Source organism: Narcine bancroftii, chromosome 5 (genome assembly GCF_036971445.1).
Source record: "Narcine bancroftii isolate sNarBan1 chromosome 5, sNarBan1.hap1, whole genome shotgun sequence".
NCBI classification, from domain to species: domain Eukaryota; kingdom Metazoa; phylum Chordata; class Chondrichthyes; order Torpediniformes; family Narcinidae; genus Narcine; species Narcine bancroftii.
The window spans coordinates 128846514-128873142 of NC_091473.1; the positions used below are offsets into that span (position 1 = coordinate 128846514).

Consider the following 26629-nt stretch of genomic DNA (forward strand, 5'->3'; position numbering starts at 1 on the left):
CTAATTGGAGAAAGAAGCTGAGTATCACTATAAAAGTGTAGCAGAGTGGTCATTGAGGGAGTGGTCATCGTCAGTCATAAGGCTTTGATAAGAATAGGTAAGAGGCAAGGAATAATAGGAGTTGAAGCAAGAAAGGGCCACCCTTTTCAAGGAACAAAATTTCAGCAGGTAGGGACAGGTAAGGGCAGGTTTGTTCATCTAGTCATAAACAGTGGGAATGGCAGCCAAAGCAGGGAAATGCTCCCCTTGCAGAATGCAGATCATCAGGGAAGCCAGCAGATTTCATCTGTGAGGTGCATCCTGCTGCAGCTCCTGACAAGCTGAATTATGGAATTGGAGCTGCAGTTAGATGAACACCAGATCATTTGGGAGGCAGAGGGGGTGATAGATAGGAGTTACGGGGACACCATCACACCTAGCAAGCAGGAGGATAGATGGAAAGGGAACTGGCAGGTAGTGCAAGGCACCCATGTCCATTCCCCTCAATTACAACCATACCATTTTGGATACTGTTAAGGAGGGGAAACAACAACCTACCAGACACAAACCATGGCGATCAGATCTCTGGCATAGAGTCTGATCCTGTGGCCAAAAAAGGGAAGCAAGGTGAAGATGTGAGTTGTAGTGATAGAGGATTCCATAGTGAGGGGGACAGATAAGAGGCTCTTTGGAAGAGATCAAGTATCCCAGATGGTATGTTGCCTTCCTGGTGCTAGGGTCCGAGATATCTCAGATCAAGTTCACAGCATTCTCAGGAGAGCGGTTAACAGACAGATGTCATGATCCATATAGGGTAAGAGGTCCTGCAAAGAGTGTTCAGGGAGTTAGGCACAAGGTTGAAGGACAGAATCTCCAGGGTTGTGATCTCCGGATTGCTACCTGTGCCACGTGCTAGTGAGGTTAGATAATGCAGCTTAGCACATGGCTAAAGACAGCACAGGATGGAGGGCTTCAGGTTTCTGGATTATTGGGCTCTCTTCCAGTGAAGGTGAAACCTGATCCAACAAGATGGTTTGCATCTGAACTGGAGGGGTAATAATATCCTTGTGGGAAAGTTTGCTAGTGCTGCTCCAGTGGGTTTAAACTAGATTTGCAGGGGGATGGGAACCAGTGTCAAAGCAGATAGAAGAGTGGAGGAGGGAAAAGTTGATGCGAAAGTTGCATGCACCGTTAGAAGTCAACTGGCTGTACATGATGGAAATATTCTCAGGTGCACCTACTTCAATGCAAGGGATAGTGTAGGAAAGGTAGACGAGTTTAGAGTATGGATTGGCACATGGAATTATGACATTGTGGCCTTTAGTGAAACTTTGTTGTGGGAAGGTCTGGTCTGGCAGCTCAATGTTCCAGGCTTCAGTTGCTTTAGACATGATAGAACAGGGGTGATGAAAGGGGGAAGAGTGGCATTGCTTGTCAGGGAAAATATCACAGCTGTACTTAGGCAGGACACACCAGATGGCTCGTCTACTGAGGCTATATGGGTGGAGCTAAGGAACTGGAAAGATATGTATTATAGACTGCCCAATAGACAATGAGAATTGGAGAAGCAAATCTGTAGAAAGACAGTGTATGGCTGCAGGAAACACAAGGTTGTGATAGTAGGGGATTTTAATTTTCCACATACTGACTGGGACATCCATTCTGTAGAAAGATGGCTTGGAGTTTGTTAAATGTGTTCAGGGAAATTTTCTAAATAAATATAGAGGTACAAACTAGAGAGATTGCAAAACTGGATCTCCTTTTGTGGAACGAGACAGGACAGGTGACAGAAGTATGCGTAGGGAAACGTTTTGGAAATATTTTGGATTCAGTGATCATAATATAATTAGCTTCAAATTAATTATAGAGAAGGATAGGTCTGGGCCTTGAGTTGAGATTCTAAATTTGAGAAAGAATAGTTTTGAGGAAATGAGAAAGGATCTACAATGCAGGGATAAGTTTCAGACAAGGATATGCAAATAAGTGGAAAACCAAAGGTGAAATTTTGACAATATAGAGCTTGTATATTCCTGTCAGGATTAAGGCAAGGTTAGCAGGCATAGGGAACTTTGGTTTGAGGGATATTGGAGATCTGGTTCAGAAAAAGAAAGAGGGAATAGCAGGAAAAAGCAACATGGAGCAAATGAGGTACTTGAGTACAAAAAAAATGCAAGAAAAATCTCAAAGAAATTAGGAGGGCAAAAAAACAAGACAAGGTTGATTTGGCAGACAATGTAAAGGAAAATCCTTAGGGTTTCAACATGTATATTAAAAGCTAAAGGATAGTAAGGAACAAAATTGGTCCCCTCGAAGATCAGAGTGGTCAGTTTTGTATGGAGCCAAACAATATGGGGGAATCTTAAGTTTATTTTTCCCAAAAGTATTCTATCAGGAAACAGGCATAGAGTCACGGGAAGTAAGGATAGCAAGTGATGTACTGGAACCTATACAGATTAAAGAGGAGGAAGTGCTTGCTGTCTTAAAGAAAATAAGGGTGGATAAATCCCCAAGGCCTGACAAGATACTCCTTTAGACCTTGAGGAAGGCTAGTGTCGAAATTTATGGGGCTTTAAACATTTAAGATGTCGTTAGCCACAGCTGTGATGCTGGAGGATTGAAGGGTTGTTCATATTGTTTCATTGTTTAAATAAAGGCTCCAAAAGTAACCCTGGAAATTATAGGCTGGTGAACCTGATGTCAGTACTAGGTAAATTATTGGAAGGTGTTCTTAGAGATTGGATATGCAATTATTGGATAGCCAGAAATTGATTTGGGATGGTCAACATTACTTTGTGCCTAGTTGGTTTTTCGAGGAGGTTACCAGAGAAGTTGATGAAGAAGACTGTAGTAAGGCCTTTAGTAAGGCCTTGGACAAGGTCCCACATGGAAGATTAGTCAGGAAGGTTCAGATGTTAGGTATTCATGGTGAAGTAGTGAACTGGATTTGACAAAGGCTGGACATGAAAAACCAGAGAGTAGAGGTGAATGATTGCTTCTCAGACTGGAGGCGTGTGAGTAGTAGTGTCTCAGCGATATTATTTGTCATCTATATCAATGATCTGGAAGATAATGTGGTAAAATTGGATCAGCAATTTAGCAGATAACACTAACATTGGAGGTGTTGTGGACAACAAAGGTTTTCAAAGCTTGCAGAGAGACTTGGACCAGCTGGAAAAATGGGTTGAAAAATGGCAAATGGAATTTAATGCAGGCAAGTGTGAGGTGGTGCATTTTGGAAGGACGAACCAAGAAAGGATAGACACAGTGAATGGTAGGGTACTGAGCAATGTGGTAGAACAGAGGGACATGGGAAGACAGATACACGATTTTCTGAAGGTGGTGTTACAGATGGGTAGGGTTGTAAAGAGAGCTTTTGGCATATTAGCCTTCATAAATCAAAGTATTGCGTAAAGGAGCTGGGATGTTATGATAAAGTTGTATAAGGCATTGGCGAAGCCAAATTTGGAGTATTGTATGTAGATTTGGTCACCTAACTCCAGCAAATGTATCAATAAGATTGAAAGAGTGCTGAGAAGATTTACTAAGATGTTGCCTGTATTTCAGGGACTGAGTTACATGGGAAGGTTAAACTGGTTAGGACTTTATTCCCTGGAGCCTAGAAGAATGAGGGGAGGTTTGATAGAAGTATTTAAAACTATGAAGGAGATAGACAGAGTAAATGTAGATACATTTTTTCCACTGAGAGTAGGTGAGATACAAACCAAAGGACATGGGTCAAGAATGAAAGGGGAAAAGTTTAGGGCCAACATCAGGGGAAACCTCTTCACAGAGTGGTGGGAGTGTGGAAGGAGCTGCCAGCTGAGGTGGTAAATGTGGGCTCAAATAACATTTAAAAAGAATTTGGACAAGAACATGTACGAGAGAGGTATGGAAGAGTATGGACTGGATGCAGGTCAGTGGGAAAAGGCAAAAAAATAGTTCGGCACAGACTAGAAGGGGCAAAGGGGCCTGTTTATGTAATATGGATATCACCTTTCTAGATGTCAATTGTGATGCCCAGCAACTGTGATGTTATCAACCAGCAATCACAAGCTAGATAATATGAAGCATAAATTTTAATCAATGGTTTGTTGCAGCCCGCACATGGAGACACGGACCAGCCCACAAAATGGCTGATGGGCACAGCAATCGTGCGGACCTGGGGGGGGGCGCGACACTGGCCCTCGTCCAAGGTGACCTCCGCATGGCAGGAAGACGGGAAACTCTGATGTGAATGCCAGCCAATCCCAGGCGGCCCTCCGATGATGCAAGGCCCAGTGCCTGGAGCCCATATAAGCAGAAGGACAGAGCAATAAACCAGTCTAGTTTTCAAAGGCTTTGGTGTGCGTGTCATTCTTTTCCACGCTCATGTAGCATGAAAGTTACAATGGTGATTCCAATGAAGATGACAGATCAAGCGGAACCAGCGACCATCCACGCAGTCTCTCTTAGGCTCCCAATGTTTTGGGTGTCGCAGCCTGTGGATCGAGCAGGCAAGGCTCAGTTCCAGCTACAGCCGCCGACGACACCCGCTACGTCTACATTGTGAGCGCCCTCGATCAGGACACAGTAACAAGGGCCATAGATTTCCTACAACAGCCTCTGGTGTAAGGCAAATAACTGGCCCTCAAATAACTGTTCACCCTCAATTTTGAGCACATCTGGCGCGAGCGCACCACCTGATTGCTACATATGGACTGATTTGGAGACAGGGCCCCATTCATCCTAATGAGCAAGATGCCTGCTCTAACCAAGGGCCACAAGTCTTGCCTGCTCTTTGAGCAGATCTTTCTGGACCAATTGCCTGAGGATAACTGACTCTTGTTCACGGACGAGGACTTCAGCAACCCTCGGAGGGTCACGGCCCGGGCAGACATGCCCTGGAGATCGAAGAAGGACACCAGTGCCATCAGCAAGCCCCATGAACAGCCGCCGCCGAGATCAAGACAGCGGAGTGGCACGTTAATACCCCGGGATAGCTATACGACTATCATTAGCGATAGGGTGCAGAGGACTGTTAATTCAGCCCACCTTGCAAGTTTCCGGGAAACCCCCTGGCCAACCGTAGTTGATGGTAGTTGACCCACGTGATAGCCTCCTCTACATCTGGGATTCCTTTTCAAGCAGGTGTATCCTGGTTGAGAATTGTGCCGGGTGAAGTGTCCTTTCCCCTGCAGGCCTCGACACCCACATCAGCAAGCAGGGCCCAGCATTAAGGGAAACTAACAGCTCCTCCATTTAGACTTTTGGGACTTGCACCATTCCCCTTTGGTTCGGCACCCTTGGGGCAGTAGCGCAACCGCTCTTGGGGTCCAACTTCCTTATCTGCTTGCTTGTCGACCTCAAGGGACAGCATTTGGTGCATGCTAAAACCTTTCAGACTCTGGCTCTGGAGGAAGCCAAGCTTCCCGCCCCCCGACCTGGACTCTATAACACTTTCAGACAATTAATTCACCCAGATCCTGGTGGAGTTCCCCTCGATAGTCGCACCACAGTTCTCTGCAGACAAGAAAAAGCATGGGGTAAGCCACCACATTTTGACCAAGGAGCCCCCCCCCCACCCCACTCAATACCAAGGACCACCGACTCCCTCCCTAAAAGTTCAGCCTACTGAAGGAGTTTAAGAAAATGGAGGAGCTGGGGATTGTACGGCACTCTGACAGTCCCTGGGCCACCTCCCCCCACATGGTGCCCAAATCAGGAGGGGGTTGGAGACTATGCGGTGACCACTGCCACCTCTACAAGGCCACCACACCTGACAGATATCCCGTGCCCCACATCCAAAACTTTACCGCCAACCTTCACGGGGCACGGGTATTCGCCAAGTTGGACCTCAACTGAGGGAACCACCAAATCCCAATTCATCGCAAGGACATGCACAAGACTGCAATCATAACCCCCTTTGGTTTGTTTAAATTTATCTGGATGTCCTTCAGTCTAAAGAACATGGCACAAACTTTTCAGCGGCTGATGGACACAGTGGGCCAGGACCTCCCATATGCATTCATCTATTTGGACGATATCCTCATCACCACCCGCAACTGCAAAGACCACGTCACCCACCTGAGACAACTGTGCACCCGCTTGAGTGAATTCAGGCTGACGATCAACCCCACGATGTGCCAATTCAGTCTGAACACCATTGACCTCTTGGGGCATAGGATAAACAGACATGGGGCTATAGCCCTCCCAGAGAAGGTCAAGGCAGTCTGGCACTTTGTTGAGCATGGTACAAGGGCTACAGGAATTTGCCAGTATGATAAACTTTTACCAGAGGTTCATTCTGGCAGCAGCATGCTAATGGCAGGCAAATCAAAAGATATTACTTGGGATGATGGGTCTTCTAGGGCATTCCAGAACTCCAAAGACATGCTGGCCAACAATACCCTCCTGGTACATCCCAGACTGGAGGCACCTACTGCCCTCACAGTCAAAGCCTCCAGCACAGTGGTAGGGGACCTGTTAGAACAGTTCATTGAAGGACAGCGGCACCCATGGCCATTTTCACTTGGCACCTCCGTCCCTCCTCCCAACAGCTCAAATACAGCATTTTCGACTGAAAGCTATTGGTGCTGTACTTGACAGTAAGACATTTCCGTTACTTTTTGGAAGGCCGGCAATTCAAGGACTTCACCAATCACAAGCCACTGACCTTCACCTTCTATAAAGTATTGGACCCATGGTCGGCCCGACACAGAAACATTTGTCCTATGTATCCGAATTTACCACGGACATATAGTACATCACAGGGAAAAGCAACACAGTCGCCAATGCTCTGTCATAACATATATATATATATATATATATATAACATAACAATTACAGCACGGAAACAGGCCTTCTAGTCCGCACCGAACCAAACACCCCTTTCTAGTCCCACCTCCCTGCACAATGCCCATAACCCTCCATCTTCTTCTCATCCATATACCTGTCCAACCTTTTCTTAAATAATACAATTGACTCCGCCGCCACTATTTCTCCCGGAAGATCATTCCACACGGTTACCACTCTCTGAGTAAAGAAGTTCCCCCTCATGTTACCTCTAAACCTCTGCCCCTTAATTCTTAACTCATGTCCTCTTGTTTTAATCTTTCCTCCTCTTAACGGAAATAGTCTATCCACATCCACTCTGTCTATCCCTTTCATAATCTTAAATACTTCTACCAAATCCCCTCTCAACCTTCTACGCTCCAAAGAATAAAGACCTAATCTGTCCAATCTCTCCCTATACTCTAGATGCTTAAACCCAGGTAACATTCTGGTAAACCTTCTCTGCACTCTCTCCACTCTGTTTACATCCTTTCTATAATTAGGCGACCAGAACTGCACACAGAACTCCAAATTAGGCCGCACCAACGTCTTATACAGTCTCAACATCACCTCCCAACTCCTATATTCCATGCAATGATTGATAAAGGCCAGCATACTAAAAGCCTTCTTCACCACCCTATTCACGTGAGTTTCTACCTTCAGGGAACGATGTACCGTTACTCCTAAATCTTTCTGCTCTTCTGTATTCATCAATGCTCTCCCATTTACCACGTATGTCCTGTTCTGATTCTTCTTACCAAAATGAAGCTCCTCACACTTATCAGCATTAAATTCCATCTGCCATTTTTCAGCCCACTTTTCTAAGCAGCTCAAATCCCTCTGCAATCCTTGAAAACCTTCTTCATTATCCACTATTCCACCTATCTTAGTATCGTCTGCATATTTACTAATCCAATTTACCACCCCATCATCTAGATCATTAATGTATATAACGAACAACAATGGGCCCAAGACAGATCCTTGAGGCACACCACTGGTCACCGGCCTCCAACCTGACAGACAATTACCCACTACCACTCTCTGGCCTCTCCCTTTCAGCCAATGTTCAATCCATTTGACTATCTTAAAATTTATACCTAAAGACTGCACCTTCCTAACTAACCTTCCATGTGGTACCTTATCGAAGGCCTTATAGAAAACATCCACTGCGCTACCCTCATCCACATTCCTAGTCACCTCTTCAAAAAATTCAATCAGATTGGTCAAACATGACCTTCCTCCCACAAATCCATGTTGAGTGCTCCTGATCAGACCCTGTCTATCCAGATGTTTATAAGTACTATCTCTAAGAATTTTCTCCATTAATTTACCTACCACAGACAGAGTCAGTACATATCCTGTCCCAAGTGGTCAACTATGTGGCCCTCATCAATGCGCAGCAGCAGGACCCCAAGATCCTCGCATATAGAACAACCGTCTCAGGCCTCAGAGAAGAGGACGTCCCAATCAGCCCAGGTAACCTGTGCAACATCTGTACCTGCAGCCCCATCCCATCATTCTGGCTGCATGGAAGTGCCAGGTTTTTGAGGCCATCTACAATCTGATGCACCCCGCAATTCGCACAACAGTCAAAATGGTGGCTAGCAGGTTTGTCTGGCATGGCTAAAAGTTGCATAAACTTTCAGTCCTCCAAGAGAGCCCCCACAGACTTCTGAACTAGCGCAGCGCAGGCTCAGCCATATACACATTGACATAATGGGACAGTTACAAGTTTCCCGTGGGACATTACCTTTTGACCATGATTGACTGCTCCAAGAGGTGACCAGAGACAGTCCTGCTGGCTGATAGCACCACAGAAACCTGTGCAAGGGACCCATCAACACATGGGTGTCCAGTTCGGGGTCCCAGAGCACCTAATCTTGGACAGGGGGGAACAATCAACCTCTAGGTTCTGGGCAGTGCTGGCTAACTTTTTGGAGACGCACCTCCACCACACTATAGCCAATCACCCTCGGGCTAATAGGTTGGTGGAGCACCTCAAAGCAGCCTTGATGGTCCAGCTCAAGGGTCCCAACTGGGTGGATGAACTGCCTTGGGGATTTGTACTGCGCCGAAGGAGATGGTCTACGGCATGCCTTTGACAATTCCCGGGAAGTTCCTGGCCCACGATAAATACCCAGAAGACCCTGCGACAATCTAGAAAACGCAGCAAAAACTGGGGTCCTTGGTCCCATAGCAATCCCCACCACACGGCCAGCCAAATAAAACATGTCCAGGGACTTGTCAGTACGTATTCATGAGAAGGGGTGCACGCCAGCTGCCTCTAAAGGGTTGTTCAGGGACAATATTTCTACCTTAATTGTCGACATCGGCAGAAAGGAGGAGTCTTTTACCATCAACCGCCTAGAACCAGCACGTCTGGCCTGTAATGAGCCGAACGCCACCCCTTCCCTACGATGCAGGGGCAAGCCAACCAAGGCTACAGACAATGGCCTTGCTGTTCTCATGGTTATCATTACTGTAAGTAAGGTAATCCCTCATCATGCAAATTTCATACCACCCATATACACTTCCTATCTCCAAACAACATTTCTTCTGTCCTTACTCTGGGGAGAAAAAAAATCTTAAAACATTGTCCACCATCCTATTAAACTTTCAATCATTTTGAGCCCAGCCAGAAAATATTAGAAACTAGTTCTGATGAGAGGTCATCTATTTGAAATAACTATTTGTCTTCACATAGATGCTGCCTAACATGCTAAGCACTTTATTGCATTTATTTCAGATTTCAAACACCTGTACTGTTTTATTTCCCCGCTACTTGGATCCCGCGCGCTACTTGGATCCCGCGCGCTACTTGGATCCCGCGCGCTACTTGGATCCCGCGCGCTACTTGGATCCCGCGCGCTACTTGGATCCCGCGCGCTACTTGGATCCCGCGCGCTACTTGGATCCCGCGCGCTACTTGGATCCCGCGCGCTACTTGGATCCCGCGCGCTACTTGGATCCCGCGCGCTACTTGGATCCCGCGCGCTACTTGGATCCCGCGCGCTACTTGGATCCCGCGCGCTACTTGGATCCCGCGCGCTACTTGGATCCCGCGCGCTACTTGGATCCCGCGCGCTACTTGGATCCCGCGCGCTACTTGGATCCCGCGCGCTACTTGGATCCCGCGCGCTACTTGGATCCCGCGCGCTACTTGGATCCCGCGCGCTACTTGGATCCCGCGCGCTACTTGGATCCCGCGCGCTACTTGGATCCCGCGCGCTACTTGGATCCCGCGCGCTACTTGGATCCCGCGCGCTACTTGGATCCCGCGCGCTACTTGGATCCCGCGCGCTACTTGGATCCCGCGCGCTACTTGGATCCCGCGCGCTACTTGGATCCCGCGCGCTACTTGGATCCCGCGCGCTACTTGGATCCCGCGCGCTACTTGGATCCCGCGCGCTACTTGGATCCCGCGCGCTACTTGGATCCCGCGCGCTACTTGGATCCCGCGCGCTACTTGGATCCCGCGCGCTACTTGGATCCCGCGCGCTACTTGGATCCCGCGCGCTACTTGGATCCCGCGCGCTACTTGGATCCCGCGCGCTACTTGGATCCCGCGCGCTACTTGGATCCCGCGCGCTACTTGGATCCCGCGCGCTACTTGGATCCCGCGCGCTACTTGGATCCCGCGCGCTACTTGGATCCCGCGCGCTACTTGGATCCCGCGCGCTACTTGGATCCCGCGCGCTACTTGGATCCCGCGCGCTACTTGGATCCCGCGCGCTACTTGGATCCCGCGCGCTACTTGGATCCCGCGCGCTACTTGGATCCCGCGCGCTACTTGGATCCCGCGCGCTACTTGGATCCCGCGCGCTACTTGGATCCCGCGCGCTACTTGGATCCCGCGCGCTACTTGGATCCCGCGCGCTACTTGGATCCCGCGCGCTACTTGGATCCCGCGCGCTACTTGGATCCCGCGCGCTACTTGGATCCCGCGCGCTACTTGGATCCCGCGCGCTACTTGGATCCCGCGCGCTACTTGGATCCCGCGCGCTACTTGGATCCCGCGCGCTACTTGGATCCCGCGCGCTACTTGGATCCCGCGCGCTACTTGGATCCCGCGCGCTACTTGGATCCCGCGCGCTACTTGGATCCCGCGCGCTACTTGGATCCCGCGCGCTACTTGGATCCCGCGCGCTACTTGGATCCCGCGCGCTACTTGGATCCCGCGCGCTACTTGGATCCCGCGCGCTACTTGGATCCCGCGCGCTACTTGGATCCCGCGCGCTACTTGGATCCCGCGCGCTACTTGGATCCCGCGCGCTACTTGGATCCCGCGCGCTACTTGGATCCCGCGCGCTACTTGGATCCCGCGCGCTACTTGGATCCCGCGCGCTACTTGGATCCCGCGCGCTACTTGGATCCCGCGCGCTACTTGGATCCCGCGCGCTACTTGGATCCCGCGCGCTACTTGGATCCCGCGCGCTACTTGGATCCCGCGCGCTACTTGGATCCCGCGCGCTACTTGGATCCCGCGCGCTACTTGGATCCCGCGCGCTACTTGGATCCCGCGCGCTACTTGGATCCCGCGCGCTACTTGGATCCCGCGCGCTACTTGGATCCCGCGCGCTACTTGGATCCCGCGCGCTACTTGGATCCCGCGCGCTACTTGGATCCCGCGCGCTACTTGGATCCCGCGCGCTACTTGGATCCCGCGCGCTACTTGGATCCCGCGCGCTACTTGGATCCCGCGCGCTACTTGGATCCCGCGCGCTACTTGGATCCCGCGCGCTACTTGGATCCCGCGCGCTACTTGGATCCCGCGCGCTACTTGGATCCCGCGCGCTACTTGGATCCCGCGCGCTACTTGGATCCCGCGCGCTACTTGGATCCCGCGCGCTACTTGGATCCCGCGCGCTACTTGGATCCCGCGCGCTACTTGGATCCCGCGCGCTACTTGGATCCCGCGCGCTACTTGGATCCCGCGCGCTACTTGGATCCCGCGCGCTACTTGGATCCCGCGCGCTACTTGGATCCCGCGCGCTACTTGGATCCCGCGCGCTACTTGGATCCCGCGCGCTACTTGGATCCCGCGCGCTACTTGGATCCCGCGCGCTACTTGGATCCCGCGCGCTACTTGGATCCCGCGCGCTACTTGGATCCCGCGCGCTACTTGGATCCCGCGCGCTACTTGGATCCCGCGCGCTACTTGGATCCCGCGCGCTACTTGGATCCCGCGCGCTACTTGGATCCCGCGCGCTACTTGGATCCCGCGCGCTACTTGGATCCCGCGCGCTACTTGGATCCCGCGCGCTACTTGGATCCCGCGCGCTACTTGGATCCCGCGCGCTACTTGGATCCCGCGCGCTACTTGGATCCCGCGCGCTACTTGGATCCCGCGCGCTACTTGGATCCCGCGCGCTACTTGGATCCCGCGCGCTACTTGGATCCCGCGCGCTACTTGGATCCCGCGCGCTACTTGGATCCCGCGCGCTACTTGGATCCCGCGCGCTACTTGGATCCCGCGCGCTACTTGGATCCCGCGCGCTACTTGGATCCCGCGCGCTACTTGGATCCCGCGCGCTACTTGGATCCCGCGCGCTACTTGGATCCCGCGCGCTACTTGGATCCCGCGCGCTACTTGGATCCCGCGCGCTACTTGGATCCCGCGCGCTACTTGGATCCCGCGCGCTACTTGGATCCCGCGCGCTACTTGGATCCCGCGCGCTACTTGGATCCCGCGCGCTACTTGGATCCCGCGCGCTACTTGGATCCCGCGCGCTACTTGGATCCCGCGCGCTACTTGGATCCCGCGCGCTACTTGGATCCCGCGCGCTACTTGGATCCCGCGCGCTACTTGGATCCCGCGCGCTACTTGGATCCCGCGCGCTACTTGGATCCCGCGCGCTACTTGGATCCCGCGCGCTACTTGGATCCCGCGCGCTACTTGGATCCCGCGCGCTACTTGGATCCCGCGCGCTACTTGGATCCCGCGCGCTACTTGGATCCCGCGCGCTACTTGGATCCCGCGCGCTACTTGGATCCCGCGCGCTACTTGGATCCCGCGCGCTACTTGGATCCCGCGCGCTACTTGGATCCCGCGCGCTACTTGGATCCCGCGCGCTACTTGGATCCCGCGCGCTACTTGGATCCCGCGCGCTACTTGGATCCCGCGCGCTACTTGGATCCCGCGCGCTACTTGGATCCCGCGCGCTACTTGGATCCCGCGCGCTACTTGGATCCCGCGCGCTACTTGGATCCCGCGCGCTACTTAGATCCCGCGCGCTACTTAGATCCCGCGCGCTACTTAGATCCCGCGCGCTACTTAGATCCCGCGCGCTACTTAGATCCCGCGCGCTACTTAGATCCCGCGCGCTACTTAGATCCCGCGCGCTACTTAGATCCCGCGCGCTACTTAGATCCCGCGCGCTACTTAGATCCCGCGCGCTACTTAGATCCCGCGCGCTACTTAGATCCCGCGCGCTACTTAGATCCCGCGCGCTACTTAGATCCCGCGCGCTACTTAGATCCCGCGCGCTACTTAGATCCCGCGCGCTACTTAGATCCCGCGCGCTACTTAGATCCCGCGCGCTACTTAGATCCCGCGCGCTACTTAGATCCCGCGCGCTACTTAGATCCCGCGCGCTACTTAGATCCCGCGCGCTACTTAGATCCCGCGCGCTACTTAGATCCCGCGCGCTACTTAGATCCCGCGCGCTACTTAGATCCCGCGCGCTACTTAGATCCCGCGCGCTACTTAGATCCCGCGCGCTACTTAGATCCCGCGCGCTACTTAGATCCCGCGCGCTACTTAGATCCCGCGCGCTACTTAGATCCCGCGCGCTACTTAGATCCCGCGCGCTACTTAGATCCCGCGCGCTACTTAGATCCCGCGCGCTACTTAGATCCCGCGCGCTACTTAGATCCCGCGCGCTACTTAGATCCCGCGCGCTACTTAGATCCCGCGCGCTACTTAGATCCCGCGCGCTACTTAGATCCCGCGCGCTACTTAGATCCCGCGCGCTACTTAGATCCCGCGCGCTACTTAGATCCCGCGCGCTACTTAGATCCCGCGCGCTACTTAGATCCCGCGCGCTACTTAGATCCCGCGCGCTACTTAGATCCCGCGCGCTACTTAGATCCCGCGCGCTACTTAGATCCCGCGCGCTACTTAGATCCCGCGCGCTACTTAGATCCCGCGCGCTACTTAGATCCCGCGCGCTACTTAGATCCCGCGCGCTACTTAGATCCCGCGCGCTACTTAGATCCCGCGCGCTACTTAGATCCCGCGCGCTACTTAGATCCCGCGCGCTACTTAGATCCCGCGCGCTACTTAGATCCCGCGCGCTACTTAGATCCCGCGCGCTACTTAGATCCCGCGCGCTACTTAGATCCCGCGCGCTACTTAGATCCCGCGCGCTACTTAGATCCCGCGCGCTACTTAGATCCCGCGCGCTACTTAGATCCCGCGCGCTACTTAGATCCCGCGCGCTACTTAGATCCCGCGCGCTACTTAGATCCCGCGCGCTACTTAGATCCCGCGCGCTACTTAGATCCCGCGCGCTACTTAGATCCCGCGCGCTACTTAGATCCCGCGCGCTACTTAGATCCCGCGCGCTACTTAGATCCCGCGCGCTACTTAGATCCCGCGCGCTACTTAGATCCCGCGCGCTACTTAGATCCCGCGCGCTACTTAGATCCCGCGCGCTACTTAGATCCCGCGCGCTACTTAGATCCCGCGCGCTACTTATCCCGCACGCTACTTATCCAGCTCACCACTTATCACCGCTGTATTTGCAGCCAATGGTCTGTAAAATGACCTTTCTAACTGAATGCTCAGAGAACATTAAGCACTCATTATGTCATTAAAATTCAATTACATAACATGCAACAACAAATAACTTTTTCAAGGATTTTGTTTTAGAAACTGAATTGTTTTAAATTTATTTCTGCAAATTTCAATGAAGGTGATTGCAAGAGCACAGCCTGAAGAAAAGCAGGAAAGTACCAACAGCAACTGAATTTCTGCATTTAACTACATGAATGCATCTGGCACAAGCTGTTGTCAAATTTTCTCCATTATAAAAAGACAAGTTCCAATTGCCTCAGATTATTCTCAATGCAAAATTCAGGCCAATCTCTTATAAATGGAGTCCTAATATGTTTTCTGAAATAATGTGATCTTAACTGGTATACAGTGCAACTTCGATTATCGAAAAAATCAGATTCTCTGAAATCCTGATGGTAGTGATCAGCCATGATCCGTAAAATGGCGGTGCTGGCTCGACGGGCCGAAGGGCCTACTCCAGCTCCTATTGTCTATTGTCTATTAATGAGGATATCCTCAGCAAATCAAACTCTCATTTATTCGAAAATTTGGTTGAAAAAAATTCACTCGACATGAAAATAGAATGATCGTCCTCGTTTCAGGTAACTCCCTCTCCTCTTTCTTCTTTACCTTCCCCTATTGACTTTCATCTCCAACACTCCCTCTCTTACCGCATGCCGTTTTCTCCCAGCCACAAGCAGTCAGAAGAATCCCTTGCCCCGCCATCAAAACGAGCGGCCTCTTGGGGTCAGTGGCGTTTTGTCCCCTCCGAGGCATACCAGACACCGACTCCAAATCCTCCCCTTGGCCTACTTCCCCGGGGCGGGGGGGTGGGAGAAGGGTGCGAGTGCATGTGTGCACGCCTAGGGGAGGATTCGGATTCAGGATCATGGTTTTGGGGAGAGAGGAGACTGCCGACTTGCCAGTGAATGTTCTACCGGCCTGGGAAGCCTCCCCAGGGATCAGCAGGGTTCGTGCTGAGGATCGGCCGTGGCCAACAGTTTTCTTGTGAGAATTAAACATTATTTTAATGCTCAAAAAGCCTTCCCTTGTTGTTTAAACATTGATACAAGTGATTTGCTGTTGCTACTGGGCTGTTTGTTAAAAGTGACCAGTTCTCTGGGAAAAAAAAACATTCTGGATAATCGTAGTTGAACTGTACATGTAAGACTTACAAGCTTCTACGCAACGCAAATTATGCTGAAATCAGAGACCAAAAGGAGCAATTTATTTTGCTAAATTTTCATTAAGGCTAAATTAGATAAAATTTGGAGCTACTACTGTTCTGAATCTTGATGAATTTAATTTTCAAATCGATTTAAAGTAATATAATGAAGAACAACTTTTATTTAAATTTCCCTTAATAATTATCAAGTAAACACAACCAAAATATTTCACTTGTCTGCAAGCAAAATTTGGAATACAGGTAGACCCCTACTTATGATGGGGTTCAGTTCCACGACTCGCGTTGCAAGTGAAATTATTGTAAGTTGGGGTTTACCTGTACAGGTAGCTCTCTAAGCCGCTCCTGCCAGGAGGCCGACCCGGCAGCAGCGTGAGGCTAACTTCTCCACTCCTGCCGGGAGCCCGAGATGGTGCCTGATAACTAGGAGCAGTGGCGTCGCCTCACAACCTATATTGCGATTTGGAACACATGCGCAGATTGCCGTCGCTGGGGAGGGAGAGAGAGTGACGGCAATCTGAGCATCCATTCCAAATCACCTTTCTTTTTTAAAAAAAAAGCATTGGGTCTGACAAAGCACGATTGGGAAGCAATCTGCGTGCACTAATTGTATGGAAGCATTTCCTTCAGAGAAGGAAAAGCAACAACATTGATACAGGTCAACCGCAAGCTACCTTTATTCAAAACGGATTCTAATCTTCATAATTTTGAAATATTGCAAGACAGAATATCTTAACTTGGAGGATTTTCAATTAGAGCATGTATAAAAGCAGTGAAATTGCATCATACTGCAAACCAAATCTAATGAAACCTTATCTAATACAAACAAAACTAAGTACATTAGAGCATTTAGCTGACTATTCCCACTGTCGCAAAGTCAGCTAATTCACTTAAACATAACTTTCTTGAGTTGCCTTAGGTGAAGCTACATTTCAAATTTGGGAGAAAAAAAATGTAATTAGTGTTTTTTTTAAAGTTTTTTTTCATTCCACTCACATACCACCTAAAATAATCCCTTACTAATCACAGAGAACCTGTGGCATAGGGAATAGAGTGGAAAAATTTGAAAAACCACTGATTTACATTAAACACCACAGATTTTAATTTTAAAAATACAATACTTGCTGCTATAAATCTGAAACAAAATACAACATCTGATGACATCCTGTGACCCAAATTTAGTACATCTTAACCAGAGCGATGGAGAGCCAGGAATTCTAAACTGAATCACTTTAAGGCAAGGACATCCCTGTCAAGGAACAAAAAGATTCAACAGGGAAGAACAGAAAAAACAGTGTAAATAGTTATATGGTTATATATGGTTATAAATGCTGGAGGAATTAAACAGGTCTCACGGCGACCACAGGAGGCAAAGATGTTACCAATGTTTCAGGTCTGAGCCCTTCTAAGCAAAAAGCAGGCAGGCATCTAAATAAGGACTAAGGAGGAAAAGAATGGATGGGGAAGGAATCCAGACCATCAGACAAAAGGTCTTAATTGGATAATAAGAAAGGTGAGATCTGTGAAAGGAGACAGAGAAAGGCTGGGGGGGTGGGGGGGAAGAGGAGAGAGAGCGAGAAAACAAACACTAGAGGAAAGGAGACGGGAGACAACAAAGATGGGGTTTAACGGAAATCGGAAAAGTCGATGTTAATGCCATCTGGTGGGAGGGAAGATAAGGTATTGTTCCTCTAATTTGCAGGTGGTCTCAGTCAGGCAATGCATCAAATCATGGACAGACATGTCAGCAAGGGAATGGAATGGGGAATTGAAATGGGTGGCTACTGGGAGATCCACGCTACTGCAGCGGAGAGAACCAAGCCTCTCAACAAAGCGATCTCCCAGTCTGCACCCAGACTCTCTGACGTAGAGGAGATCACAACAGGAGTACCAAATGCAGTAGATGGCCCCTGTAGATTCACAAGTGAAGTGTTGTTTCACTTAGAACTGTTTGGGGCCCAGAATGGTGGTGAGGAAGGAGGTGTGGTCACAGAGGCAGATGCCAAGGGATGATTGGTGGGGATGGAGGAGTGGACGAGGGAGACACAGAGGGTGCAGTCCCTTCAAAAGATGGAGAGGGGAATGTGTGTCTGGTGGTGGTATCATGTAGTCGGTAATGGAAGTGGCAGAGGAGGATTTATTGGGCACGGAGGCTGGTTGAGTGGTAGTTGAGGACAAAGGAAATCCTGTCCTCATTGCATGTGGGGGTGGAGTGACCAGGGCAGATGTGCAGGTAATGGAGGATACAGGGATGAGGGCCAAGTTGATGGTGGTAGAGGGGAAGCCAAGTTTTTGGAAAAAGGAAGACATCTTTGATGATTTGGCAATGAAGACCTTGTCCTGGGAACAGATGCAATAGAGATAGAGGAATTGAGAGAAAGGAATGAAATTGCTACAGGGGAAAGGGTGTGGAGGTGTAGTCAAGTTAGCTGTGGGAGATGGTTCTACAATAAGTGGGTAGGAAGGGTGATGAGGTCTTGCAAAGAGGGTTTAAGGAAATATGCATGAAGTTGAAGGATAGGAGCTCCACTGTTGTGATTTCCACATTGGTACCTCTGGCACAAGCTGGAGAGATTGCAAGTAGGAGGATAATGCAGCTTAACATGTGGCTAAATAGATTGTGCAGAAGGGTTCAGGTTTTTGAATCACTGGGCTGCCTTCCAGGGAAAGCTAGAGAGATTGGAAGTAGGAGGATAATGCAGCTTAACATGTGGCTAAATAGATTGTGCAGGAGAAGGGTTCAGGTTTTTGGATCACTGGGCTGTCTTCCAGGGAAGGGGGTACCTGTTCTGGCAAGACGATTTGCATCTGAACAAGAGGGAACTATTATCCTTGAGGGGTTGGGAACCAGAGTGCCAGAGCAGATAGGGGAGTGGAGGAGGAAAATAGATGATGTTAAGACTGCATACAAAGAAATAATGTTCTCTGATGAATCTATTTCAATGCTAGTATTATAGGAAAGTCAGATAATCTTAGAGTTTAGATTGGCATGTGGAATTATTATAATGTGTCCATTAGTGAATCTTGGTTGCAGGAGGGGCAGGACTGGCAGCTCAATGTTCTGGATTCCATTGTTTCAGACATGCATGATCTGGAGGGATGAAAGGGGGAATATCACAATGGTTCTCTGACAGGACAGACTCAAGGGCTCATCTACTGATGCTCACTGGGTGGAGCTGGTGGATGAATTCGATCATAGAGAATTGGAGGAGTAAATCGGTAGAGATAGGAGACAGTTGCAGAATGGCTTAGTTTGTTAAAAGTGTTCAGGAAAAACCAGAGGGCCCAACTACTGTGGAACGGAGGAATGGAAAACACATGACCACATTGATGGGGTTGAATTATAGACCACCCAATAGTCATAGAGAATTAGAGGAGCAAATCTCCATGAAGATGGCAGACAGCTGCAGGAAACAAAGTTGTGACAGTAGGTGATTTTATCTGGGACTACCATATTGTAAGAAGGATGGATGGCTTAGAGATTTTTTTTCAAATATGCTCAAGAAAGTTTCTCAATCAGTACATTGAGGTACCAAATAGAGAATGCAACGCTGGATATCCTATTTGGGAACCAGACAAGACAGGTGACAAAAGTATCGGCAAGGGAACACTTTGGGTCCAGTGATCATAATGCCATTAGTTTCAAGGTAATTATGGATAAGGATAGGTCTAGTTCTCAGGTTGAGATTCTAATTTGGAAAAACGCCAATTTTGAGGAAATAAGCAAGGATCATGAATGTGTAGATTGGGATGTTGTTTTCTGGCAAGGATGTGCTCAGAAGTGGAAGATCTTCAAATGTAACATTTTGAGAGTACAGACTTTGTATGTTCCTATCAGGAATAAAGGCAAAGTTAACAGGCATAAGGAATCTTGCTTTTCAAGACATATTGGGAATTATATCGCAATTCTAGGCAACAAATAGCAAATTAGGTACTTGAGGAGTACAAAAAATGAACATCAAGAAATGTGGAGGACGAAAAGAGAACATGAGGTTGCTTTGGCAGTTAAGGTGAATGAAAATCCTAAGGGTTTCTATAGGTATATCAAGGGCAAAAGGATAGCAAGGGAGAAAAATTGGTCCTCTTGTAGATCAAAGTGAAGCCAGAAGAGAGGTGGGAGATTGCAAACAGGTTTTTGTGCATTTGTGTTTACATAAGAAACTGGTAGAGTCTAGAAAAACAAGCAGCAAGTTCACATAACATACATAGATCAAGGAGGAGGTGCTTGCTGTTTTAAAGTAAATAAAGGGGAATAAATCACCAGGGCCTGACCTTGAGTGAGTGAGGCAGAAATTGTAGGGACCCTGGCAGATATATTTAAAATGTCCTTAACCTCAAGTGAAATGCTGGAATATCAAAGGATATCTCCTATCTTCCCATTGTTTAAGAAAGACTTTTAAAATAAAAACCCAGAGAATTGCAGGCCGGTGAGCCTGACATAGGTAGTGGCTAAGTTATTGGAAGATGTTCAAAGAGATTGGATACAGAAGTATTTGGATAGTCAGAGACTGATTAGAGATAGTCAACATGGTTTTGTGTGTGGTAGGTCATTTTTAACAATCTTGGGTTTTTTTTGAGGATGTTATCAGGAAAATTGATGAAGAATAGGCTGGTGATGGCTTTTTGGACTTTAGCAAGGCCTTTCAGAAGTCTACACATGAAAGATTAATCAGGAAGGTTCAATCGCTCAGTATTCATGGTGAGGTAGTAAAATTGATTTATCATTGACTTTATGGGAGAAGCTAGAAAGTGGTAGTGGATGATTACCTCGCTGAATGGAGAGGTGTGCGTCACAAGCTTCAGTGCTGGGTCCTTTGCTGTTTGTCATCTATACCAATATATCTGGATGAAAATGTGGCAAATTGGATCAGCAAGTTTTCAGATGACACTAAGATAGGAGGTGTTGTGGACAGTGAGGACAGTTTTCAAAGCTTGCAGCAGGATCTAGACCAGCTGGAAAATGGGCTACAAAATGGCAGATGGAATGTCATGCAGACAAGTGTAAGATGTTGCATTTTGAAAGAACAAACCAAGAAAAGACTTACACAGAGAATGGTAGAGCACTGAGGAGTGCGGTAGAACAGAAGGATCTGGTGTGACAGATTATATCATATTTTATATTGTATATAGATAGATTTTTGAAGGAGATAGATTGTAGGGGTAGTGTGGTCACAAACACCACAGAACAGATCTCATTTAAAATGCAAGCGCTTTTCTCAAACCAGACACTCCAGGCCCAAGGACTTAGTAAAGACAATAAAAACTGCTTTACTAAAGGTTTTCATAAAGAGGTGCAAATAGAAGAACCTGAGCTCAAGAGACTTCACAAATAAGTGTTCATTGGACATGTTGTGGAGTAATGGATTATTGTTTTGAAAGCAACAGATGAATGGGCTCAGATGTTTGGGTCCAGTGCCATAATCTGTCTGGTTGCAGTATGCTGTTCTAAGAAGGTCATGTGGTTTTGCAAGCAGAGAGAGCAAAGAGATCAAACAGGCTTTCTCTGAGTGAGAGAGAGAGAGAGAGAGAGAGAGAGAGAGAGAGAGAGAGAGAGAGAGAGAGAGAGAGAAAAAAAACTCGTTTCTACAGTCATGGCAAGCAGGCAGCTTGTTGAAACCCCATTTTGAAGACTGGTTGTGAGTTCTGAGTTCAGTCTATTGAAAACCCTTGTGGTCCATTACAAGAGGAAATGGCTGGCCAGAGGGTTTCACCTGAAATAAAGGAAACAAGAGGAACTCTGTGGTGACCTGGAAGAAGAGGTTATCATTTGGAAAACCCTGATGGGGCAAGTTTCTTTGGCAAGATACTGAAGTGGCTGATCAGAGGGAATCAGTTTGTGTGTGTCCAACAAGCAACAAATTTCTCTCTGAAACCAACAAGAACCTTCCTGAGTGGTAACCAATTACCTTTATACTAGAGCTTGGTGAAAATTCATAAATGTTAAATTCTGTGCACAGTATTAGAATTGCCTGATACCAGTGAACTTGTAGGAGTGAGGAGTGAGATTGGACTGTGAATCAAAGAACTTTTCTGAACTTACACACATTACATACATGTGCGCTGAGAAGGGGGGTTAAGTTAGATTTAGTTAACAGTAATAAGTTTGATTCCATTTTTATATTAAAAGTAACTTTTGTTTAAGTAACCATTTGTCTTGGTGAATTTCTATTGCTGCTACGTTTTGGAGTCCTCAGGACCCATAACACTAGGAATTCAGATACACAGTTCCCTGAGTGTGGTGTCACGGGCAGATGGGATCGTAAAGAGAATTTTTGGCGCATTGGTCTTCATAAATCAAAATAGTGAGAACAGGAGTTAGGATGTTATGGTGAAGTTAAGATGTTGGTGATGCCAAATTTGGAGTATTGTGTGCAATTTTGGTCACCTAGCTACAGGAGTGATCAATAAAATTGACAAAAGTGCAGAGAAGATTTCTAGGCTGTTTCCAGGACTTGTTCAACAGGATAGGATTTTATTCCCTGGAGTGTAGAAGAATGAGAGAAGAATTGATAAAGGTATTCAAAATTATAATGGGCATAGAGATTGGCTTTTTCCCCCATGAGATTATATGAGACAGAAACCAGAAGACATAGATTAAGGGTGAAAGGGCACAATTTATTTCGAGAGAATGGAAATGAGCTGCCAGCTGAAGTGGAGATTTAATAAATATTTGGACAAGTATATGGATGAGAGGCGTATGGAAGGATATAGACTGGGTGCAGATCAGTGGGACTGGGCAGAATAATAGTCCAGCTCAGACGAAGGGCTATGGGCCTGCTTTCTGTGCTGTTAACGTTCTATAGCATCACCTGTCATTCAACATAAATTTATAATTTATTTTCATTTTCATTACTTCAGAAGAAAATGTTACTAAAATTGTTAGCTTACTAAATTTAATAGAGGAACCATAAACATGAACAATGAGCTCATCTTTTACCTTTGTAATAATTCTGTAAGTGAAAAAGTTTTCAATTGGAGTAGCATGATGAACTGGATCATCTACCATGACAAAAAGATCTTGGTTGTTTTGGTCATCGTCAAGAGTGTGTTGATTAGTCATGGAGGAAGGTGAAGCTGGTATGGAGACGCTGAAAGAACTGGCATCAGTAAAAGTTGCATCCTGTTTAAACACAAACAATGACAGTCATTGCTTTTCCAAAAAAACCCCTTATTAAAAATAGCACAACGAGAATTTACATCAACCAAGCCACATACAGAACTGTGCACGATCTGGTCTTATAAAATCTTATTCTTGAACGTCCACATAACAATGGCCAAAGCCAAGTCCAGTTGGCATTTTTTGAATTTATTTGTTTTGAATTTATTTTTTTTACAAAATGATTTTTACACTTGTTTGCCAAGATTTTATATTACGTTTAATTAAAAAAAAACACACATCATTCTGAAGTACCGGTTCTTCGGTCAATGAACAACTCAATGAATAAAAGATCTCCCAAAATGTCACTTGTGTCAAAATGACAATCCAGCTTTTTATTATGGGGTCGATTTTGATGCAGGTAGGTGCTAGAACCTGACCTCACCCTCCATTTGAAAGCATGAAGTGGAAAAACAAACCAGATAGTGAGAATAAATAGCAGAAACGATTAAGAATGATGAATTAAATTTCAAAATAGAATTGGGAAATAAACAAAAACTTTAAAAATGCATTTTAAAGTGTCCTCAACAATTTCAAATTTGCCAGGAACTGTTAATTTTCTGTGCCAGAGGTTGGTCATAAGTAATTAACAATTATGATATAACTTTAAAATTTTTTTTTCAAATTTCATATTCAGACAAACAGCATGGTAACACGCCATTTCAGCCCAGGAGTCTGTGCCACTCACTTACGCCCAATTAACTCACACCTCCAGTACATTTTGAACAGTGGGAGGATGCCGGAGCCCCAGGGGAAAACCCATGCATACACGGGGAGAATGTACAAATTCCCTACAGACAGTGCAGGATTTGAAGCCAATTCCTGATCGGTGGCACAGTATAAAACTTTCTGCACTGGATTTCTTGGCAAGGACATTTGTTCCAGCTTCAAAAGTGTTATTTTCTGAGCTATTATTAAACATTGTTTACATCCGGTACTGCACGGATGGCAGTCTCTTCAATCTGAGGCGCCTGCAAGCTCACACCAAGACACAAGAGAAACTTGTCCGTGAACTACTCTTTGCAGATGATGCCGCTTTAGTTGCCCATTCAGAGCCAGCTCTTCAGCGCTTGACGTCCTGCTTTGCGGAAACTGCCAAAATGTTTGGCCTGGAAGTCAGCCTGAAGAAAACTGAGGTCCTCCATCAGCCAGCTCCCCACCATGACTACCAGCCCCCCCACATCTCCATCGGGCACACAAAACTCAAAACGGTCAACCAGTTTACCTATCTCGGCTGCACCATTTCATCAGATGCAAGGATCGACAATGAGATAGACAACAGACTCGCCAAGGCAAATAGCGCCTTTGGAAGACTACACAAAAGAGTCTGGAAAAACAACCAACTGAAAAACCTCACAAAGATAAGCGTATACAGAGCCGTTGTCATACCCACACTCCTGTTCGGCTCCGAATCATGGGTCCTCTACCGGCACCACCTACGGCTCCTAGAACGCTTCCACCAGCGTTGTCTCCGCTCCATCCTCAACATCCATTGGAGCGCTCACACCTCTAACGTCGAGGTACTCGAGATGGCAGAGGTCGACAGCATCGAGTCCACGCTGCTGAAGATCCAGCTGCGCTGGATGGGTCACGTCTCCAGAATGGAGGACCATCGCCTTCCCAAGATCGTATTATATGGCGAGCTCTCCACTGGCCACCGTGACAGAGGTGCACCAAAGAAAAGGTACAAGGACTGCCTAAAGAAATCTCTTGGTGCCTGCCACATTGACCACCGCCAGTGGGCTGATAACGCCTCAAACCGTGCATCTTGGCGCCTCACAGTTTGGCGGGCAGCAGCCTCCTTTGAAGAAGACCGCAGAGCCCACCTCACTGACAAAAGGCAAAGGAGGAAAAACCCAACACCCAACCCCAACCAACCAATTTTCCCTTGCAACCGCTGCAATCGTGTCCGCCTGTCCCGCATCGGACTGGTCAGCCACAAACGAGCCTGCAGCTGACGTGGACTTTTTACCCCCTCCATAAATCTTCGTCCGCGAAGCCAAGCCAAAGAAAATTAAACACAAAGTATTGAATCAACATTAACATTCATTCACACATTTTTTCTGTTCATGTTCTTCTTTCTCCCAAAGGTTTTCTTTTCAGAATTTCAAAAAACGCTAGATTCAGAAATGCCAAGAATTAATGTGACAATATTTTCAATGTGCTATCAGTAAGAGATTTGTTCAAACTGACAAAATACATCCATCTGTTTAATATAGTTACAAGTCTGACTTTTTTTGACCCAAAAAAGCTTCTCTTACCACATATGCCATATGATCTGCATTTTCTGCTTTTATTTCAGATTTCTAGCATCTATTTCCACATTTTATCTTCCATGGATTTATCCTGCGAGTTGTCTATGAAATCTGTTTCAACTAAGTCATCTATACTTTACAAAATAAAGGGCCAGGCTACTCAATCCTCTCTCACACCACTGTTATTCCAGAAACCAATCTGGTGAATCTTTGCTGCAGTCCCTCCATTTAAGAACATTCTTTATGAGATGAGACCACAATTGAACCCAAATCACAAGATATAGTCTGAGTAATGTACTGTACAATTGAATGACATTTTCTAATTGTACTCAAATTCTGCTGGAATAAAGTTCCACTATTTGCCTCCCTAATTACCTTTTCCACTTGGACATCACCTTTCAGTGACTAATGTACAAAAATACCTAACATAGGTCCCTTTACAATTCATTTCCAAATCTTCTCCCATTAAAAACTGCATCTGTTTCAACTCACATTTTTCAACACTGTTCTCCATCTGAAATTATGTCATCTAATTCACTTTGCTTATTTCTCTGAACTCAGATTGAATTGTGTATAATCTCAGTCACTTTAATATGGAAATGTTATATTTGGTGTCCTCACCAAAATAGCTGATCTAGAATGGAAACATTTAGGACCCAAGCACTGATCTGTGGTTCCCTTCTATTCACTTTATTCCACCTTGAGCAAAAACCATTTATTGCCATTATTCTCAATCCTTTCTGTTGCTAGGGTAACAAATGTGTCTCCACAATTTTAAGAAATGAAGGAGAGATCAAACAATGCCTTGCATTGATAATTGCAAAATTGCAATTTTATTCACAATTTGTTTGCCAATTTTCTGTGTAAAGTTTGAAGGAATATCTTCCAAAGATCCCTTATTTCTTAAATTATGGAAGTACATTTGGTACCCTCTAAGCACCAGGGGCTACTTCCAAATCTACAGAACTCTAAGGTGATTACCTTTACTATTTCCGGAGATATTCTTCAAAACTTATATGGAAATTAGCAACTTCTTGCTGTTTGTCAATTTTTAGACAAATATATTACTTGTTATTTTTCAACTAATTTAAAAAAAAATCTGCATGAACCTTTACTTCTTCAGTACTTCCCAAGAGCTTTTGTGCCTTTTTCATTATTTCTCAGTTTTCCCCCTTTATTTATAAGCTCTCTCATCCACATTGTCCACATTGCCAGTCTCTTCCCCCACCCATACAGAAGCTCAAACATTTTTTTTTTTAAAGCAGTGCAAAGGATCTTTTCACCCCTTGTTTTAGATTCTCCTGCAGGAAGGTATACTCTCTCAAAATATATCCTGTGGGGGCAAAAAAAACCCTCAGGTTCTTGCATATTTTAATCAAGGCCTCCCTCACTTGTCTAGACTCCATTATAGCCCACCTACTGAAATTGTCTTTAGCAGCCATTGTCAACATTTTGTTGGCTGTGGAGTC

General features: G+C 47.1%; 1 protein-coding gene across 6 annotated transcripts in view; it reads right to left on the reverse strand.

The window, feature by feature from the left end:
- snx7 (sorting nexin 7) overlaps positions 1–26629 on the reverse strand; it is a 119453-nt gene that overhangs the window by 80398 nt on the left and 12426 nt on the right. For all 6 annotated transcript variants that reach the window (XR_011357923.1, XM_069939058.1, XM_069939060.1 and 3 more), the window contains one exon: positions 22687–22869. Coding sequence is in view for 5 of the 6 variants with exons in the window: in XM_069939058.1 (XP_069795159.1) it covers positions 22687–22869 (183 nt within the window). In the remaining variant the exon portion in view is untranslated. The remainder of the gene's footprint in view (positions 1–22686; positions 22870–26629) is intronic.